The 22780-nt window shown below is 43.9% G+C and overlaps 1 protein-coding gene across 1 annotated transcript in view; it reads left to right on the plus strand.

Moving 5' to 3' along the window:
• Positions 1-22780, plus strand: part of TMEM260 (transmembrane protein 260) — a 645490-nt gene that overhangs the window by 588411 nt on the left and 34299 nt on the right. The window contains exon 15 of the mRNA XM_086937970.1: positions 4924-5014. Within this exon, the coding sequence (XP_086794096.1) occupies positions 4924-5014 (91 nt within the window). The remainder of the gene's footprint in view (positions 1-4923; positions 5015-22780) is intronic.

The raw sequence follows: 22780 nt of genomic DNA on the forward strand, positions 1-22780 counted from the left end.
TATTGCTGCAGTAGAGTCAGTGTCTCCTCTGCTAGGATCCGAGCCCATTGACCGCAATGGAAATTGGGATCTCCCGGTGACGAAGGCACTGTATACAACCCCTGCGCCTAACTAGTTTGCCTACACTCAGCCATGCCCATTTGCCCCCTGGTATATGGACAATCTACCTGCGGCCAAAATAATTTGTAAGTTGCCTTAGGATACTTGGCACTACTAAAGAAATACAAGGAGAAGGTTCAAATATCCTGTGTTGTTTTCTGTTTTTACCAACTGAATCACCTTTGTTTAAAGGTTCACCTCAGAGGAGTTCAAGATGGTTAAAACACTTTTCCAGCCTCACGTCTGTGGTTCTTCTATCCCCCATTCTTAAACGATCTGTGAATACCTTGCAGACCTTTTCCTCAAATTAAAGTGATTAGCCATGTTTCGTTTACCTCTAATGCTGGTACTGCCACTTGCTGTACACCCTGTTTTGCTCCTTGTGCTTTCAGCCCTCCCAAGCTCAAAGAATTAACCTACTATACTACATCTTATTTTTTAATTTCTGTTGAATCTGGATCTCTTCCACACCTTAACCCAGCATGCCTCATGCTCCTCCTAATACGTGCAACTGCCCCAATATTAACGGACCAATGTAATGTTTCCTTTAGCAGGGCCTTACTCTAGACGGCCTTAAAGAATAGGTTGTTGGTACCCGTTTTTAATAAAGCTTTAGCGAGGGACCTCTATACTTAGGAATTTTCGATGGATTTGGCTGCTGCCTTTCTATGCCACAGTAACCTTTTGGTGTGAGGTGTTTGTTCCTTGCATCCGGTACTTTGGCACGCCACTCTTGCCAGACTGCTGTAGACCTAAAAAACTGACTAGCAATCCATCTTTGCATTTCCTTTTATATGTTTTGTACTTGAGTTATTTTTTCTTACTATTCCTAACAAAAACTGGGGGACTGGCTCTGTTCTTGAATCAAACAACTATTATTAGTTAACCTGCAATAATAAATGGATTGTGAAGCGATGAGTGCGAGGTGAAAATTGTGATATTATCCGAGAGTGAAATTATTAATTGATATGGTCTGTGTGAACAAAGTTAGAAAAAAGATACATTTAAATCAAATAATAAACGGCAGATACAAAACACTGGGTGGAGTGAGAATAACGCGAAAGGGGTGACATGATTACGTTAATCCTCAACAATACGCGCAATTACACAAGATTGAATGAAGTTGGACCGATAAGAGGTTGCCAAGTTATCCTATGAAGTACAACACAAATGAGGCAGATGGATGTAAGCAGATAGGTGAGCTCAACAAGATTTTCACAACAGCTGACTGAGGCAACAGGAGCTTAAAGGGATTATGTACGGCGGAACATTAGGTGAGAAAAAACACTCTTGACATCAATACTATTAACTCATCAAGTTAAAACCTGCAATAAAAGTCAGCACTAACAGCATTCAGTCTGGAAACGAACGTTTATCTCATAATTGTTAACTGCATCGTGGAGAATGAATCTATGTACAGACAGGCACAGAGTCCCTCCAGTAACCTGTACTCTCACATAATAAAATGGAGGAAGACAGTAACTTGCGCCGGCCTCCCGCCTATGGTGGTTGGTGACCTACGGCAGGGCTGCTCTCGGCGGTACCCTGCAATCGTATTCTCCAACTGCTCCTATGTGTGAAATTGTTTCATTATGAATACCACTTTTGGAGGTACAGTAGCCATGCGCATTTACCATAAATAGATATCCGGGTGCATGACTACTTGCATTTGTATAATGTTGTTCATAGGTTGCATGCTTAAAGACCATGCATTGGCAAAGCCAACAGTTCGGGCGTATAACTTAAAGTGCCTCTTCCTTGGTTGGTGAATTTTGCGCTACCATAAATGGGTACTGCAAGAATGAGCCAATGGGTAGACGAGGGGAGGAGTGACAGATCTAATGATCAATATGTTGTCATTGCCCTTGATAAGACTGTGGACATTAAAAAAATGAGTGCGGTTCTGGTGTAGCTCATGAAGAGAAAAACTCCTCTGTTGTTTTTTATTTTCAAGTTACAGCGCTTCGTTTCACCCCCATTTTGTCAGCCTTGAAAAAGCGGTAGCAAACCGTGAAACATGTTGGCTGCATATTTGGGATCCGTTGTTGTCGCTACATGTGCTCAGTGTCATCTCAGAATATGAACTTCGTGAGATGAACTATAGAGGCTGCTTGAATACAAACTTTCATCAAACTTTGAAACAGTCAATTAATTTTATATCTGTTGGATAACCAAGAAGAATAAAATGAGAAGTTCCAGCTCAAGTTTGGGATTGTAATTTATTTATGGAGGGAATTACTTTTTCAAATTATGACCTGTAAATTGTCAATCTAAATACGATCAAGGTTGAAAATAGAAATGGCGGTAGGGGAGGAGTTGTACTGTGGGCAGCACTTAGTCCGCCAATGCTGATTTACTGAGCCTTGGGGGAATGATGCATACTGTCTTATGGGCTGGTCAGCACTTTAAGGACATTGACGTGTTAAAAACTTTATGCAGGAAAGTCCTCCCTGGAAAATACTACATCAAGGGAATTCTACTTGGTCAAGTATGTTAAATCTTCATGAGTCGGTGCATGTATTGTTGTCCAGACTGATCCGTTAATAAAATAGGTAGACATAACTGCAATGTGAAGCCACCTTGCTACTATTGACACACAACTGCAAAAGCGAGTTGAATAACAACTGTTACAAGGCACCTGCTGTAGCAGTCAGCAACCCACAGGTTGACACTAAATAAAAATTAAACAAAAAAAGAGTGGTAGCAAAATGTCTGATTTGCGAACCAGCACAGTGTTAGCATATCATATTGTGCTAATAAGGGAATCTTGCTTGCCACACTTCTGCCTTTTACGAGTGCTGTAAAAAACAGGAATTACTATTACTGAGTTTCATAATCCTCAATGAACTGACCTAGGAAGAATGGGCCACCAAGCCGACCTTCTTGGGAATTGAATTCATGACCCCTATATTTCAGCAGAAACTTTCTTGTTGCTCATATAACCATCCTATCAGTGTATTCCTTTTATGTAGAGAACTACATGCTAAACATCCCAATTAGTTAGCACAGTCATGCAAGTGTGTCAATTCAAGAAAAAGACAAATATTGTGCAACATCCTCGTAATCTATGCTCTTCGCAGTTTGCAAGCAGGAGCCTGAATTTTTAACTAGCTTGAACATTTAAAAAATCACCTTTTTGAAAATGTAATATACCCTCTTATATTTGCTTCAAGACCGTTTCTTCTCTAGCACTCCCTTCTGCTATTTTTGCTCACTTTTAACAGGTGTTGCATTACCAAATGTCATGGTGTTCACTTTACTGGCCAGGGACAGTGGGCAGCTGCCATCTTTCCCTTGAGCTGTACCTGTTTCTTACCGGCTCCCACATATCTCTAGAGTTAGCGCTCAATTCACTTGGCCATTCTACCAGCACACAACTGCGGTGGGCATAACAATATGATGGGTTTAACACATAGCAAAATACTTTCTAAACTGGCCATTAAGGAAAAAAACAAAATCATGTGTGATAGCCCTCTTAGCCACACTTTATGAAGTCTGAAAAAATGTGTTTTATCATAAAATGTCTTACCATTGTAGAGCTTTAGCAGTTACGGCCACCTCCCCCACTGGAAGGGCATGGTGGCCGGATCTGTGAAGATCAGTAGGCCATTACAAGTGGGAGGCCTAGTTGGAAACATGCAAGCGTGCAGGCCTGCGCAGTGGGAGAAGAATCTTGAGGATGCATGTAACAATGATTGATTGGCCCAGGAGAGAGTGAGTTACGTTGATAAGGGCATTCTATACAACCCAGTGGTTGTTGCACTCTTTATGCAGTTTTTGTGGATGAAAAATGTAGTACTGCAAAGCTGCGGGAGAGGATGTGGCCTGACGGACAGAGCTACCGACTTTGAAGTTGGGGAACCGGGTACAGTCTCAGCGTCGGCTCAACATCCTGTGATTTTGGGAAAAATCACTTAATCTCCCTGTTCCTACCCAAAAATATGTGTGTCCTTGTGTAATATAACTAGTGCTCATGTAAAGCGCTCCAATACCTTAGGGTTGCGCTATATAAACCTGAAAAGAAGGGGGGGGACCTTGGATTTGCCCTTCACTGAAAATAAGGAAATCTCAGTGTATCCCATTCATGTAATCCTAACTCTGGCCGGATACAACACAGTGCTGACGTACCTGGAGCCCGCCCCTTAAGTGAAGGTAGCACGTGCTTGACATTTATCTTTGGCCTTAATGGCAATTAAGTGAATGTGTTACTATATCCATACATTCTGCTTACAGCACCACGCACAGAGGGGCCTGAATTATCAGGCTGTTTCATGCAGAGGGGCCGCTCTCCATATTTATACCACTACCATGGCATTTTGGGCAATTACACTTCACTACAGCAAAACCAAATTTTAAAAAGAGCTTCCAGAGAGCACAGGCCAGTGACACACCGTTTAATTTTTTTTTTATTTTGATAGTACAACTTTCCCAATAAGGCACACATACTGCTATGACCTTCCTGTAACTTTGTTTTTTAAGTAATTTTAGCAGTCCATGTTATAAGTTTAAGATTGGAAGGGGTTTCAATTATTAAAGCAACAAATTATTCATGCTGCATTTAAAAAAACAATGTAACACCCCTATCAAACAATAAACTGCCCAACAGAGTGCTGGAGACTTTACAGACTTGCCAGGAGAGTTTCGAATGGAAAGTTCAATGTGGTCAGTGTTTGGGAACTGTTTGAAAAAGCAGTGTTAAGAATATAACTGCTAACAACCAGATTATTTATATATTTTTTGCACTGTTACCTTACTTATTTCCCATAAAGCCATTTGCGAAGTGCAAGCAGTCTCTGAAAGTGAAGTTATTTGTTTTGATTCTAGGATGAAAACACCATTCTTCTTATTTCATCTGGCAGAAACTGAGCCCATGTCTGCAGATATAAAAGCTCAACTTTACAATTATTCCTTTAAGGTACGGATCTCTTGTTTCCCTCTGAATGAATAGTTCTTATTAATTTTCAAGGTATTGAACTGCATATCCATAAACGTCAGAAGTGATTTAATTTGTATTTTTGTACAATAATTGAATAGTGAGCCAGAGGTCACTCTTCCTTAAAGACTGCTTTATGAGTTCAGCATTATCTGTGCTTTATACAATGTATGGTCTGATGTAGTGGGAGCTAAGGCCCGCTTCAGAAGTAGCAGGTACCAAGTGAGCTGAAGGTTGGCAACAAACCATAAACAGTTGAGGAAAAAAATGTGTTTGTGGAATGAGATAATGTCCAATAGATTACTGGATGAATCGGGTTGAAGCCTGACTTAAGTGCATTTATTTTATATAAGCAACATCCTCGACTTTTGTTGTGCTGTTCCTTGTACATTTTTCTGTAGAAGCAAGAATACCTCCGCGCCAAAGTTTTGTTCATTTTCTTTCTCGAGTGGTTTAATTCTGGTAGGAGTAAGAGGCAAGAACGGAAAGAGGAGCTGTGAGTTGCACCAGTCATAGGTGGTGAGCATGCCCAGGGAAGGGCATCATTCCGGCCATGGCGCACTTTTGCCTGGCAAAATTGTTAAGCATTTTGACAAGCAAAATATCTTTGATTCTGAGGAAATGGCTTCGAGATTTTTTGGCTCAGCATTGATAATACAGACATTTGAATGTGCAAAAAAAGAGTGACGTAGATGGTTTGAAGCTTTTCGCTTCTAATACTGTCTGCCTAGTACCAGAACTCCCTAGGATCTATATTTTATGTGTCCCTCCAAGCTTTCAAATTGTTGTTTTGGACCATAGGGTGCTTTGGGCGCATGGCCCCAACTGAGGTCACATTCCAGTTTCTCCTCTGCACCGATCTCTGGGTGAAAACTTTTCTCACCAGGTTAGCTAGTGACCCCCCAGGAACAACTAAGTGACGCGAGGCTGGGCTCTGAATTGCAGCCTTTCTGCAACATGCAGCAAGAGATAACAGGTATGTATTTTCAGGAAAATGTCCTTTTTTTGCATGGCTACTCTTACTTTTTGCTAGGGTTTTTCTGCTGGTTTTTGACTTTCCTAACCAGGCCCCAGTGCATGTGCTCTGTTTGACCCCTAAATCATGTCAAAATTGGTTATACTCCTACTTGGCTTATTTAACTTACCTATGGGTTCTTATTACACGGTACAAAGTGTACCCGGGCCTGTATGTTAAATGTCACTAGTGTGACACCACTAGAGTGAAAGTGCAAAGATAGACTAAAAGCCTACCACTGTAGCTTGCCGTAGTTTTAAAACTGCAAATTCTACATGCCAAAATAGCCCCTTTTGACAGGCCTAAACCCTCCTTTTTAATATTAAGTCACCTCTAAGTAGGCCTTATATGCCCATAAGACAGGGTCCATGATATTTAAAAGTAGGATATGTAAAAGTTTAATGTTAAACATGTTCATAAACTGTGAAGGCCCTAAAAGCTGTTTTCACAGTAGCAGGGTGTGATGGATCACACCATAACAACAATAGTTAGTAATTACTTTTTAGAAACTTTAATGTTTTAAAGCACACTCATTTTTTCAGTATTTCGGTTTGTTTCTAGGTCACTTGCTTTATGATCGTATGTTCCCAAACTTTTGTCTCTCTTGATTAGGTTTTATGTGCACCCACTCCATAATGGGTTACCTTGGAAAAAAGAAATATAAAGTATATTGATAAAAATGCTTTTCAACCTATGCAATAAATTCTCAGCACCGTCACGTGTACCAACACTTGTGGCTGAGTTAGTTGACTAACACTGTCACTTTAGATTCCTGTTATTACCAAGTGCACCTAATGCCCACCTTGCCACCAATTAACCCAACTGCATACAATGGGTTGAATTACTTGGCTATAGTCATGGCTCTCTTCCTGGGCCATGGTACCTGAGACCCCAGCACCTCTCTCCTCTAGGTCAAGGGCTCATGCATGTTTGGGGCTACTGACTCTGGCTGGCTGCTTGTCGATTCCCCACTACATTGTGTCCTGTAGTCACCTCTCCCTTCCTTGCCTTCAGCATCTTCTGACACCGCTAGGTAGCTTCATTGTTCCTCATGGGATTTCCCCCTCTCGCTCTGCTTCACCTTTCGTCTTCCTGAATTCTACCTGCTGTCCTGGTGACTCAGCACTCTCCTCCAATCCTTGGCACTCCACACCTTCTCGTTCTCCATCTCTTCCTCTTGTGCCGCCATTACCCTTCCTCCTCTAGGTCACATAAATCCTCTCTTTACAGCACTAGACCACTAACCATCATCTTTTCTACGTTTAGCTTTGACAGTCTTGAAAATCTCTGTGGCTTTTCTTTGCTCCCCATTATAAAGGTCTATCTGTTCCATAGAAAAGCATTGGGATACAATATTAAATGTATATCTCTGTGGTACCTCTTCTTAGGAAGCAGCTACAAAGTTAATTCTTTGAGTTTTTAAAATATCTATTACAAGCCTAATTCACTAGTAAAGCCAAATTTGCAATACATATTTTGCAAAAGCTACTTTTAAAAAGTCACTTTTTACCTGCTTAAAGCCTCTATAACCCCATTTGCACGAGCATCAAACTGCCACCCAGGAGCTGAATGGCCCCTTTGATGAGGTGTGAATTCTCTCCTAGAGATGAGACAAAGGCCTTGGGTGTGAGGAGGTGTTCGGTCCCTCTGACAGGATGACCGTCTGGGCTGTACCCAGGAACTTAGTTAACTTCAAAGAGGCCTATCTTGTCACAGGCAGATTTAGCTAATACCTGGGTCCACTGTATCCTTTGTAACCCTGGTCAGGCAGGCGCCACTCTCAGTGGTAAATGAGCTGACGAGAACCAGTTTTGAGTGCCCACAGAGGAGTGATTGCTAATTTCCCTGGTTTTGTGGCACAGGAGCTTTGCACAGGAGAAGAAAGGGTCTGCTGTGTTGTATTTAGGCAGAGGGGTCACTGTGGGATTGTTTGCATTAGGGCACCTTTGAACTGCTTTAAAAATGGGTATTGTTCCCCCTGGGAACATTTTCCCTATTGGTTAGGGAGGGGGCAGAAGACATCCCCGCCCATAATGCCTGACTCAAATGTGGCACCCCTGGTTACCCTTGTCTGAGGACTACTGGACCTGTGGAAGACAGAAGAAAGACTGCGTCTGCTGTTGAGACCTGTGAGGAGGCCTGGAAAGCATGACCTGCTCTCGCTTGCACCCAGGACAAAGAAGGGGACTTCAAGGGTCAGTTGGCTGACCTACTAAGCTACAGGGACCCTTTCCCTGAAGATCCCAGCTGACCAGTTTCGTCAGGACCTGCCTTGGAGCCTGCTGCTCGCTTCTGCTGAAGTGTGTGATCCAAAGTGCTGGTACTGTACTCCTCATAGCATCCTGAAATCGCTGAGAGTTAGAAACTAGTTTAGCTCCAAAGACATTCAGAGGACTGGGACAAATCTGCCAAGTCAATCTGACAAAGGTGCCTTGTTCGGCTACATTTTTCAACCTTGCAACCCTCGAGGAATCCAAGTTCTGGAACTAAGTAACTTAGTCTGAGACTAAGTCCGGAGCTAAAAATCTTTACTGGGCAGTGGCTTCAAAAGTATCTGGCTGACAAGGAAACTTCCTTGAGCGAGAATTTTGAATTTCTCCTTCTCTGACCTTTCCACCAAAAGTCAACTGTTTCACCTGGATGTCCTCTGACAGCTATCCGGCCTCATTGGAGCCCATCTCAGCCTGCTACTTTGCTTCACTAAGGATGTATTTCGTCCATTTCAGAGACTAACTCAAAATGTAAATCTTCTGACCCGGACAAACCTGGTTTCTGTATCCAAACCACGCTCCATCGCAATCGGCATTAAATCGTCCCTAGGTGATGGTTAAATGACCAAATGACAGCAATTGCCACTTAATGATTTTTGCCACTATTTTTATTTATATTTAAAAAAAATTATCAATTGTTCCCCTCACTGGATTTTTGACTTTTTTGTGTTATTTTGTTCATTACATTTTTCTCTACGACTATAAATTAGGGTGGCATTTTTATTTTATTGTCTCTCCGGCATTTTAACTGTTTTGATATTTCTAAATGCTTTACATATTTTCTTAAATTAAGTCTTTCTCCAAGGGTTGAGCTCAGGTTTAAATTACTGAAACCTTTACTGGACCCTACAAGAAAAGTGAAATTGTTTTGGTGTATTAAGCCACTTTCTCACAGTATGTGTCGGTGCTTGAGAATGACATTGAAGAATCCTTGCTGCCCCCTTTGATGGTAAAGGAGGAAGTGTAACATTTAAAAGTGTGGTAAACCTTATAGGAAGAGACTTGCACTTCTAGACTGCTGGATTAGTAGAGTGAACTGAGACCATGAAAGCAGGAGTAAAAGAGTATGTTCTTCATTGCCAAATGGATGTACAGGACAGAGGACTGAAGAAGAGCACAAGCTCTGGGTAAAGACTACAACTTGAGGAAGAAGAGGTGCCTGCAGTTGTAGACACTAAAAGGATTTTCAAGGATTATCAAAGTGATGTTTGTAGAGCTGGTAGGTTGTCTGTGGAGCTAGCACCGCATTGAAAGACACCCTCCGATCCAGATCCAATCCAATAACTTCAATGGGGTCCAGTTGATGAATCCATAAAAGAACTAATGAAAGACAATTCTGGTAATGCCCCCGGGTTATTGCGTCTGGATTTTTGGGAGTTTGTGAAATTGATTCCTAGATTTTTAGGTAGGAGATAATACGAATGCCTACTTAAAATCTACATTATAGGCAAATATATTGGGCTGTAATAATTTGACATTTTTGTTCAACAGAAGCAATTTATGGTGTAGGGCCAAAAGTCCTCAAATGACTGAAAGAGGCTAACTTTCTTTGGCATGCTCTGTGATATTCCAGCAGTGGACTCCACAAACCGTGAATATGCTGCATGTGCTGTTGTAGCCAGCTTGTGCACCCAATGTGCAAGTGTCAACGTGTAAACCTATATCCAAGGCTTCTGAAATTATGCGGCAGGGGTTCACCAAATCATGCGGCAGGGGATAACCAAATCATGTGGCAAGAAAAGGCAAATTATGTGGCATAGTGCAGCACTTTTCTATAGTATTACTTATTTATTTTGCCATTTTTTACACATATTAATACTGTCTTGTCAAAGATTTCACCTTTAACAACCAGAAAATAGATATAAACCACTGAAAGATGATCAATGATCCTTTGCAAAGGGCCTTCACAACAAGCAAACTTATGTTTCCACATTTTTAGCAACTTTTGATCCGTTTTAGCTACAAACTATTTTTTTTGTTAAGATATGCAAAATATGCAGCAGATGATGGATTGCATAACTTATGCAGCAACACCATAAATATGCAAAAAAGCAGCAGAATCGCATAATTCCAGTGACACTGCCTATATCTCAACCCTTTTGTGCACTGCAACTTTTGGCCCGGGAGCGGTGTAGTCCCTATCAAACTTTGGTGCTCCCCACTGGACCTGTCAATCTAATTGTTCAATCTTACCCTGGAATATTAGATTGGAAGCATTTCTGCTGAAAGAACGACATACTAGGACTAAAGTTGAAAGGTTTACCTAAAGCACATCAGTGACAATGCATAAGTTGGGCTATCACAATTTGTTCGATGAGCATACAGATGATGTGGAATGTAGTAAGGAGTTGGGTGAAATTCTTCTGGAAATCCAGCATAGATTTGAGATGTTGTCCTGCACCCTTTGGCTGCCGAGGCCTCTCAAACGGCCTTGCATCCCCCTGAATATCCTGGAGCCAGGGCAAGCTTAGATAAGATGAAAGAGTATTTTCTTTCACTTCACGGGGTTTTCGACCCCAAGAAGTTGGGAGTACCCCTGCTTCCTCTTTGCCGGCGGCTTAGACCTTAGCCACAGCGGGCCCCCTGTGTTGGCAGATTCGTTTTGGCGCCAGTGCACAGCCCTCCGGGGTTCATACCTCCAGCATTGGTGCCTCCTCAGCCTGCGACGCAGGTGGCGCTGTTCGCTTAAGATCCCATTGCCATTTCTGATGCTGAGTCGATGCCACAATGGCGCCGGAAGGCGCGTACAGCATCGACGGGGCTGCTCATTGTAGATCTGTCTACTTCGGATCTTATTCAGTCTCAACCGGGGTTCCCTGTGGGAAATCCTCACTTTGGAGGCAGAGAGGAGGATGTGGGGCAAACTCTCCTTGTGCTGTTTTTCCATCCCCCTTGGAAGAAAACTGGCTGACTGATCTGGGGAGTGCTACGGGTCTAGTGTTGACACCAGCCTTAGACTTGCTCTCTCCCCAGGGCATTGCCACAGAAGATAGTTCCTCTTTGTCGGAGGTTCTGAGATGAGCAGCTGCAATTTTGCACTGCCAATTCACGTTTGTACAACTAACTACAGATCTGTTGATGCAGGTTCTTTGCCAAGGTAAGACGGGAGTTGTCCCGTTACTCCCCTACAATGGGTCCCTCTTCGACATACTGTCGGGGATTTGGGCTCAACCTGTCACAGGGCTGCCTGTTGACCAAGCAGTGGGCCACAGGCATCACCCTGCCCCACGAGATCCCCACTGCCTCTTACGCCATCCCACCGCTGGCGGATTGGTGACACTGGCTGGACTGCATCAGCAGATTCTTTGCCAAGAATCTACCAAAGGTTTCTCTAGGTTCCAATCAGCTCCATACCTTGGTTAGAATGAAGGAGGTTTGGTATCTCTGTCTCCGGACTCAATTTCTCAACACCCCATAAGGGGAGCCAGAAACACTGGAGCTGGGTTCTCGGCAGGAGAAGGGCAGCTTCCTGATCGGTGCATCAGCTGGAGAATCGGCTTCTTTCTGCACTTGCTGTCGCGAGCTGCGTCGGGCAAGTAGGTCTTCAAACTGCTTCGAACCACCGTAGTTTGCCATAACAAGTGAAGGTATATTTATATCTTGAAGGTGTTTAGGAATGCCATAGTTTGACGTAAAGTCGGGCATATGAACGTCACAATGAATCCCTGTGGAATAGTTGTTCATAGTAAACTAACTGAGTTCTTAGAGAAATCAATAGTCAAGCAAGGGGAAGTTCCCTGACTGCTTAAGCTGGTTTTCCAAGAAATCGTTGTGACGTTTGGCACGGGTGGAAGTAGTCATGCCTGTATTTGGTTAGCATGGGCTATGCCTAAATAAGGGCTTGATTTCTATGCCTATATAAGTGCAATGTAAATTGTACCTATATAAGGGCATGAATCGGGAAAATTCACTTGGAGCCTAAATCACCACACAACAAGGCCTCATGCTCTATGGAACTCTGTCGCATATCGCTTGCCCTCGGCGTCGGAGGAAGCTAGACAGGAGCTCCTCCAAATAGTACAGGGTGGCTGGGAAGCTGCCAAATTTGTTATTCAGTGTAGTATGGACATCGCCTATTCTGCCTGTGGAGGTATGGCGCAGGCTGAGGTGCTACGCTGGCATGTGTGTCTGCGACAGTCTGGATTTTCAGGGCCTGTCGAAGACACTCAACAAAATATGCCATTTGATGGCATTCATCTCTTTGGAGAACAGGCTGAATCAGTCCTGCATCAGTTCAAAGCTAACCGATCTGATAAATCGCCCTCATAGGTTCACAGTTATATTTGGTATTCCTCCTCAGAGCGGCATTCCACAGATCTGAGTTAAGCCTGTTTTTGTTAGGTGCCTCCAGCACCCTTTTGAGGTAACAGAATGATTCTGTTTGTTACCCTGCACTCTTTTTAGAAAGTCCCTCTCTGTAACACTTGCGAGTTTCAAGTAGGTGGTGCACAAGTAGTGCTGTGTTTTTTTCTCTACTAGGTGCGGAAATGCCTCCTACGTTGTCTACAGCAGATACAGCTGCTTTATTCATAAGGATTTTCTTACGTCCTGTTGAGTTGTACCTTTGTGGTGTATACTATTCTCTATGTAGGGTATCTCTAGAATGCTTTCGCCCAGTGTTTCTGTTTATATCCATATGCATTTTGCTTATGCGTGTCAATTCCCTGCATCCCTACATGGGAAGACCAGTTATTCACTTTGCATAGGCGTGGTGTAGGTTATATACTCTGCTTCTTCAGCTGTATAGTGCATGTAGCTATGGATAGTGTTTGTAATTATATCTTGTGGATATATGTCCTTCGTTTGACATAGCCGCATATGTCTTCATGTATTTAGCCCTGTGGGCATTCCTGATGTGATGATTCTAGAGTCCTATGTCACACTATTTCCATACAATTGGAACTCGTACCTCTGGTGGGTACTGGCCCTTTTTTCTACCCTAAGGGCCAGATGAGGTCCTCTACCCTATATGTATATTGACCATGCCTTAATGCGTTCCGCGCATACTTGTCGTCAGGCTGATATATATATCTCCTCTTGTATGTATGTTTATAGTGGCCCATTCCTTAATGCATTGATTCACGTGCATTGTCTTCTGTGTTGCAGTTCTTTCCTTGCACATTGACACAGTCTATCCGTCAGCACTTTAGTGGGGCCTCCTGTGGTGGCATGTTTACCTCCTATAATTGGCACGAAAAACTGCTATGAAGGCCCTGGTGACCCTTCCTGCTTCTGGAGGTTCCAAATTATGAACCGGAACAATCATTGTGTTTTTGGTTCCCTTATCTTGGTTGCCAAATGGCATCCACCCATTTGCATGCTCTTTTGCTCTTGGAGTGATATAACGCTGTGCGTTACTTCTTCATTTGCATGCTCTTTTGCCCTTGGAGTGATATAACGCTGTGCGTTACTTCTTCTGCTCCCTTTTCGGGAGCATTAATTCCTCTATTGGGGGGCTATGCTGGTTTCTTCACCATTACCCCATCAGGTGACTGCTTCTTGCGTACTTATACTTTGGAGTGGTGTCACTTTCTGTGTTACTATTCTTTCCTCCCTTTTTCAGGAGCGTTAATGCCTTCATTAAGATTTTTCTGTCTATGATGGTGTGCATAATCATTGTCCTTCAGCAGTAGAGGCTCTAGCCTTCTGGTTTTTTCCAATGACGACTACCTCTTCTTTTCTCTCATTCAGGTTCTTGTCCCTCTGGAGACGATCCCTTTCTTTTGTTGCTTCTACTGTGGATAGTTGGGACTTGATTTTATCATTAAGGTCCCTGTTTGCCTGTTGTGGCATGGTTATGTATCTCTATTGGCTGCTTTTTATTTCACATACCTCCCAGTTACTTCCTTATGGACTCATTACTACAAAATCCGTCTTCTATTCCTTCTGGGGTCTGGAGATGTTTTCCTACGTCATCTGGTCGCTTCTATTCACATTTGTGGTCAAGTGCGACTGCACTTGATGTAAGGCACTGCATTATGCTTGGGGGGTTTCCTTCGGCTGCAACCCTTTTTTGCCTCCTTAATATGTTGCCTCCTTTTTTGGTGGTTTCCATGCACCTTTCTCTCTCCTTCATGGCAGACATAGGGTTGTTTTCTATGTACTGTACTACTCCATTTTGCTATGTTGTCATAACGGTGCTTCGTTCCGTTATTTTGGTCATTCTTCCATTTTATTAGTATGTCTTTCCCTTGGGGTAGTGTAAGCTTTGTCTCATGTGCTCCCTTTTTTCCAAGAGAATATACATGTATATCTAGATACCCATTACATGTATATCTAGATACCCATTGTGTAACTTAATATGATTTCTATGTCTGCATACGTCCATATATATGTATATTTCAATGGATTATCCAAGAGCTCTTCCATTGTCTATAGCTCTTTATTCTGTTTACGGCTGCTTCTTGTGGATAGTTATTTCGATTGTTTCTACTTTACTAGCATGTTTACTCTGCGATATTAGGAGATTGCCCAGTGGCTTAAGAGGTTCTGTGTTCCACATGGCCTATTCAGTGTCCTAGATTCGCTTGATGATCACTATGGACTTTTTGGGTAAATTAGTGGCATTTCTACTTGCCATGACTATTTTCCTTCATACTGTAGGTGTTATTTTGGCTACCCTCTGGTTGTTTCAGTTGGGGTCACCTTATATATACCTGGGTCAGATGCTGTTGGGGTAGAAACTTCTCCAGTTGACCTTCTTTGACTTGCTGTGGCAGGTCAACCAGCATTCTTCTCCCATGGTTTTCGGTGTACCATTATTCGACACCTGGTCCTTTATGCAGGATTTTTTGTGACTAAGTTATTATATGCTGGACTTGTGTGACTAAGTGTGATATTCTCCTCAGTTGTCCTTTTCCCCAGGTCTCTTGTTTTCTGACCGGGTTCATATTACTTGTGCTTTCTTTGTAGTCCCCATTCGCATACCCTCCTCCGCGGATGGGATGACTTGGGCATCTGATTCTAAAGTAAGGAATCTACGGTTAGATTTCTCTATCAGATGAACAAGTTATAGCCGCTGATTCCTTACGCCCTTCCCGTCCTTCCTGTACTGCTATTTTTATTCTTTCATATTGAGCCTGTGTTGTGATCTCCTTCTTCCAGTCATTCTTGTAGCATTGTAGGCTCATGGGATATCCTCCCTGGCGATATCTTGGTTGTGTTGCAGGTTCGTTCCTGCTTAATTTCTGTATACTCGTCCGTTCAGTACGGTGGTACCCTTGGTGGTTAAGTCTATCTCTGGGAGGGTCAGAAGAAAATTGCTGTTCCTGTCCTGAGACTTCTTGAACCTCTTGCATCCTTGACTGCTTTCTTCTTTCTCTTGCATTCAACAGATATGTGACTCATGGTGTCTATTGTCTTGGCACACTGTTCCAATAGGCAGTTTCGGAATGTTGCTCCATGTTTTGAGCACGGGCTATACTTAAGAAGAAACTGACATCAACGCCTCTGGGGAGGGGTTATCTGGACTCTACTGACGTCACATCCGGGTACGACTTTGCTGCAGAGTCGCTCTACGCCCTCTGCCTGTGCGTGGACGTGCTGTGGGAAAAACGTTTCGAGATCCACTCTGGCCCCTGAGTAGGATTCTAAAGTAAGTAATCTACTGCTAGATCCTGTTTCTACCAGATACATCTTTCCCCAAGGTAAGTAACTTGTTGTGTCATACAATCACCACAAGAGTGCATGGTTCCCAGGCTTTTCACCAATAAGAAGCAAGCAAAAAGAAACATTTACGCCGGTGTTCCTAGGATCTGCAAGTGCAACTTGACTTGTTACATATTATGTTGTCCAGTTTGAGACGGTCCTTGGAAAAGTATATTTCGTTCAAAGTAGCTGGGAAAGTGTTAGTCCTTTCATAGCAACACCTAAAATCTTTATTACAGAAAATTAATGGCAACAATAATAATCATGTGGTATACTACGGTGCCGCATCCAAAATGGCTGACAGAATAAAGTTGTCATAAGATAGTAAAGCTCGGTTTCTTGTGCACTGTGCATTACAATTTGAAAAACGACCCCAAAAGTTTAGGAACATTCTTGCCTTCTCATGCCAGGACATGAGTACTTCTCCCATTTATTATGGCATTCCTTTTTGGTCATGCATTAGCCATGTTTATTTATTCTTCTAGTAGCCATATTAAGTATCGATATACAGTGCAGAACGTTTTATTGCTGATTTTCAAACACACTTAGTGATGTTTATTGAGTTTCTGCAGCACTTAAGCCAAGACTTATCTGGGCACGGTAAAAGGTTTGATTCATGTGAAAGTGTCTAGATGAGAAGCACTGGAATTTTTAACTCTCCACTAGTAATTTAAGTAGCTTGAGTAATGCCGGATTTCAGAACAGGCAAGGCAGAAAAGCAGTTCTTGAGATGGGTTCCTGGATGTACTCTTATTTGGTCCTTGTGACCTAAATTCATATTAAAAATCCTGACACCTATTGAAGGCAAAAAGAACAACCTGAGTAACAGATTTGGAGGAAGGGGTGAATTAATAATTAAAACCGGATCACTCTTACTGTCTAAAGCTGTGTTATGCAGGATGTCTTCTATGCTGCAACTCCTGCATCAAAGTAAATTTGTAAACAAATGTTTCCGTGCAGACACCTCTTCACAGCTCATGTTCACAGTATGCAGGGTGGCTAGAGAGATATGCCATTGTTGGGGGTAATAGAGTTGTAGGACAAGGAGGATAAATTGAAGGGGGATGGGGAGAAGCATGAGATTTGGTAGGGCGACCAGAAAGACATTGGGCCGCATCGTGGATATAGCATACTGTACCATCCTGCCCCACAGTGCAGACTTAAGTCTCTACACCAAGTGCAGACTAGAACAGGGTACTGTATCACATCAAATGCACTGCCTGTAGTGCAGACGTGAACCATCACCTGTTTTGGGAAAAGCAAATTAGTGAAAGGTAAACTGGCTGCTTAAAGCAACCAGTCCGCCTTTACACTATGGCAGCTCAACTTGATGATGTAAGCATGCACGTGTGACCATGCATTCACACACATACAGCATAATGCAAGCTGTATTTTTGTATCTTATCGACCTCTTCCTAGATGGTGGACGCCACTTGGTGCGGTAAATAAAAAATATACATATTTAAAAGTGGGAAGAGGCGATTTTTAAAAACAGAGTACCCTGGCAGCATTGGGAAAAACAAAGAGTAAAGAAGCGTGATGACGTATGCGCGTCTATTTGTCATGATGCTCTGACGGCACAGCCTGATTATGCATGTGCATGCATCACCACACATTCGCACTCATGATGCAGCTGCTGTTTTTCGTATATTTTTTTAGGCCTTTTTCAAAATGGAGTACTCTGCTTGGGTCCTGTAATTTCTTTTCAAAACTAGCAATTAAATGTGTGCAAAAGCACTTATGAAAAATAGAGCAACGCAACAGCAAACAACAGCCACAGTGCCCTCCAAAACATTTTTAGGAGGATCTGGGTGTACTATATGATATGGCAGTGGGGCCTAATCGTGGAGTACACTCACAGAGACCTGTATGGGTCCAGTCAGGGTTATTTACTTAATCTTCAGCTCAACCCTTTGGTTTTGGTATTGGCATAGAGCAGCAAGGTTTAGCAAAGGAACAACATGTAAAGCATTTAACAGCACCAAACAGAATAAGAAAATCGCCAAACAAGAAAGAGCCACAATAACAATTTATAAACATATATTGCATATTTTCATGAATGTTCAGAGACCTTAATCATTAAAACCTACCGGAGGGTACCGAAGATTCATACTTGAAAACGTTTTATAACTTTTGAATGGAGCCGCAAACAAGCGTTGGCAAACATAAAGTTTAAGAACTTTATAAAGGTTATTGTGAGTGTTCCAGCATAACTTGGGCAATCAAATCCAACAGGGATGAGGTCTAAGGGGTTGAATACTTGGGACAGTTATCTGGCCACCAGAGTGTTTTTAGTGCAAGTTCAAAAGTTAACAGGACAATCGCCATTGATATCTATGGAGTGGGCCTGATGCTGAAAAATGCAGGCTTAAAGATGCTCAGTGATGCTCATGATGCTGTGCGGTCCACAGGGTGAAGTCCGGTCGAGTCCTCGGTCCACAGATGAGTGGGGGCGACTGTCCACAGATCCCGGGGTCGCTCAAAGTCCTGCCGGTGCAGACCTTGTGCTTTTACCGCACAGCTGTCACTGTGCAAATCTTTGGTGGGGGCAGTTGTTTGCCTTGGATGACTAATCCAGTTACAACCAACACTCATGGGTGCACCTTTTGGCTATTTCTGAATTGTCCTTTGGGGTGCCCGCTGTCTAGTAGTGGCAAAACGTCTGCGGTGACTACCAGCGATGGACTCTTTCAGGTCTAGTGACCTCAGTGCCTGTCTGGAAGGTCATCCAACTGACCCTTGGAGTCTCTCTTAGTACTGGGGCTGGGAATCAACTTTTCCTCACAGCAGGCACGTAGAACATGGTCTAAACTCCACTAGCAGCAGGTGCAGTCACTCCGATGTTACAGCCTCTCTTTGTATGCTTCCAACGGGTGCAGACTGGTCGTCTTCTGGTCCTTTTTCCAAATCCAGCGAGTACTAAAGTCTTGGGGGCTGCCCATTATATCCCAGCAAAGTGCACGAGGGGACAAGGCAGTCACTAGCCAATGGGCTAGTAGGTCCCCTCCTATCTGGTGAGACAATTCCAGTGATGTGTGGCATCTGGCTATCCCAGAGTGCAACTTGCACTCCACAAACAACATGGCTGATGTCTTCCTCGAGTGTAAGGACCTTGGTAACTCACTCGGGGTGTGGTTATCAGGGGCTGCACGCCCACGGAAAACTGGTTCTGAAACTACTGTTCCCTTCCTTGGACCTGGCTCTAATGTGTCTAGGGGAAACAAAAGGCTTCCTGCGCGGGAAGGTTATTCAGCAGCCCTTCAAAGGCGGCATCATACTTTGATGCTTGTCTTTTGAGCTCACTTCCTTTGCAGCCCATCCTGTGGGAGGGAGACACACCTACAGTGCAACAACAGCATTTATTTCTGTCATGGGAGCCGTTCACTCCCCATGAGGGCAGAAACCTGTCTTAGTCTCAGTGCCTCTGCAAGGTCACTGGATCAGCTGGGTTTAGGAATGGCAACTTTTAAAAAAGTGACCAGCATTAAATTTGACATGAATGCCGACTGCACCTTCGAGTCGCATTCAATGTCACCTTCAATTTGATACCTTACATGACATAGTTAGGTAGCCTCGGTCAGGAGTTACATGCATGGAAATGCCAACCGTTAATCCTGCAATTACCTTATAAGGCTACATAACTATCCCCAGCAACACATTAGGGTTTTGCTCTTCAGACAAATTAAAAATATTTGTCTGCTTCAACAATATACCGCTCTTTGCCTTAGGGCTTCATAGGTCTGCATTAGAGGAAACTTAAAGGTGTAGTTGAAGGATTTGTGCATGTTGACATTATTGGCAATGGCAAAGTTATGTGTGCAGTGCATGCACAGCCTCTTCAGTCTGCCATTGCAGCTGAAAGTCGTGTTTTCATTTTGTCATACACAGTGCTGCACAACCAGTGCTGCAGATCATGATTGGACAGCCAGCCTCACCTGCCCTGGGTATCTGGTTACTATATACTATGGACTTATAAGTAAGTTATCACATTCCAAAATGAATTACATAATTAACATACCATTTTGACTCACTGAGATCTGGACAACAGGCCTCAGGGCAATCTCGTGGTTGAAAACCAGTAGCTAATAATCTAAAATAGGGAAAAAAGTTGGGAGAAACCGGCACAAAGCCTGATTTCTCACACAAACCCGCCCCCATCCCCAGCCAATAGTCCAGAAAAACCTCAACCACCTCCTGGTGGGTCTTCATGGATGTTATACGAGGAAGGATTCAGAAACTGGCTATCAGTTTTGCAGGGCTTACTCTGCCGTACATCCTTCTGACAGGGTCCTTCTCCCTGGGAATTTGACCATCCCCAAATCTGAGAGGACCCATCCTAAACAGGACTTTAACTGACTCTGTGTTGCGTTTCCCTTTCCACTTACCTCTGGGTCCCAGGCACCTACCTCTGCTAACCCTATCTTAGCCAGGGCAACACTTAGCTTACCCACAGAGGTTATACATAACCGTAGTAACCCCACCATGACCAACAAGGTCATGGGGCCTATTTTGCTACATGACATGGGGTGGTCAGCCTACCATGCCAATGACAGTACAGCCACAAAGGTTAACACCCAGCAGAGGCTACTGACAGCTGTCAATATCCAGCGCAATACCTTTAGCCCTCCACTGACAGGTGGATGGGCTATGCAATACATTTCTTTAGGTTCAGGGAGCTCTTCGGCTTTTTATGCGTGAGGCTCTACCTCATCTTGTGGCAGACACCCTTCTTCAACTCTCTCTTCTGTTAGCTGAGGTGTCACAACCACCACACACGGATCCAGCAGACATTGGTGCAACTTTTGGCTATTTCCGAATTGTCCTTTGTAATGTTAATGTTAAGGGGAATTTATTGAGCGCACTGTCACCATGAGTTTCCTGGCGCTGATTGGACACTGAAGCTGTGCAAGAGGGGTTTAAAGGGGATGTGAAAAGAGCAGAGTTTTTAAGGATTTCCTAAATGATAAGAGAGAACACGAGGTCTTAAGTGAAAGTGGAAAAGAATTCCACTGCTTGGGAGCCAGGTGAGTGAAGCTGCGGCCACCTAGTTTAGTGAGTTTGAAACTGGGGGTGACCAGAAGCTGAAAGTAGGTGGACCTCAGGGTACGGGGGGGACAATAGGGGGTGATCAGGGACTTCAAGAAAGCTGGGGAGGGACCAGTCAAGGCTTTGAAGACCAGGCAGCAGACCTTGAAGGCTATTCTTTCACTGACTGGTAGCCAATGTAATTGATGTAGTAAAGGTTTGGCCGGCTGCCATTTTGGGATTTTGAATGCCAGTCTTGCAGCCTGGTTTTGGACGATCTGTAGCCTAGACAGCAGGGATTTAGGAAGACCATGGTACAGGGAATTAGAGAAGTCCAAACGGGACATCACCAATGCTATTAGGACTTGTAACAAAGCTTCAGGAGTCAAGAGGTGAGCGATTTTCCGTATCCTGTGTAGCTGGAACATGCAGGATGATGTTACGGCGCTCACCTGGGCCTTGAGGGTGAGCTCAGAGTCAATAATGACCCCGAGGCTCTTTACACAGCCAGCAGGAGAAGGTGGTGAACCAAGGTCAGTTGGCCAGTACTGGGGGCCCCAATGGGAGGCGCTCCTCACAGGAAGGAGGAGCTCAGTTTTCCCAGGGTTGAGCTTTAATTGATTTTGATTCATCCAGTGCTGGATGTGTATCATGACCGCCTGAAAGTTGGTGACGGCGTCAGGGGAAGTGAGGGGAAAAATAATTTGTAAGTCGTCAGCGTAGTTGAACACGGTGACGTCCCACCTACCCAGGGAGTGAATTAGAGGTTGAAGGTACAAATTAAAAAGGAGGGGGGACAAAGAAGATCCCTGGGGGACACCACAGGGCGAAGGAGCGCTGGTGGCGCTGAAAGGACCCAAGCTAACTGCTTGAAATCTTCCCTCTAGGAAAGACTTGACCCAGGACAAGGCAGGCGCACGGACTCCGGCTGACTCGACACGGTGGAGTAGAATGTTGTGATCCACCGTGTCGAATGTCGCCGACAGATCCAGTAGGACCAGTGCCTGGGAAAGTCCTCTGTCGGCGTTGCCTCTGAGGTTGTCCAACACGGACAACCTCAGTACCATGGTAGTACCATGGTGAATCCCCCAGAAACTTTTAACACAGCAGTTGACCTGACCCCCCATTAGTTATGAAAGTTTCACAAAGATTCGTCGAACAAAAAAATGCTTTTTGAATAGAAATAAGGTCCTAACTATAACTACCTACTGGCAATCACCAGTGGGGAGGGAGGGCGGGGGATGGGGGGCAGGGTGTGTGTGTGTGTGTGTGTAAAATATATATCATGGCAAAGTTGTGTCATGTGTGTGATGCACAGCTTCTTCAGTCTTCAATGGCAACTGAAAGTTGTGTTTTCACTTTGTCACATACAGAGTGGTACAACCAGGGCTTCGGGTCCAGTGGCATGGAGAGCACGGGACTGACGTCTGAGCATACCTGTCCCACTTGGGGTGACAAATGCAAAAACAACAGTTGATGGACATAATGCAGAACAATGTCATACATTCACCCCAGTACAGAGATCTGGGCCTAAATCCATCGCTTTTTTGCTCACCATGCCATTCCAGTTTGAACCCAGCGTCGTCCTCGGTGTCCCCTGCAGCGTTATGTCGAATCACTACCTCTCCGTATGCGGCAGGCCTGCTCACCGCTCTCACAGATGCCTTGATAGGGGGGTCAGCACCTCGGAATAGCTTCGGTCGCAACGAAGAGGCGCTTGAGGGTCATCGACTTCTCCTTCCTCGGAGACATGTAGGCCTCCATTTTGTGTTTTCTTGCGGCAAGATCAAC

This window comes from Lissotriton vulgaris, chromosome 9 (assembly GCF_964263255.1).
Source record: "Lissotriton vulgaris chromosome 9, aLisVul1.2, whole genome shotgun sequence".
NCBI lineage: Eukaryota > Metazoa > Chordata > Amphibia > Caudata > Salamandridae > Lissotriton > Lissotriton vulgaris.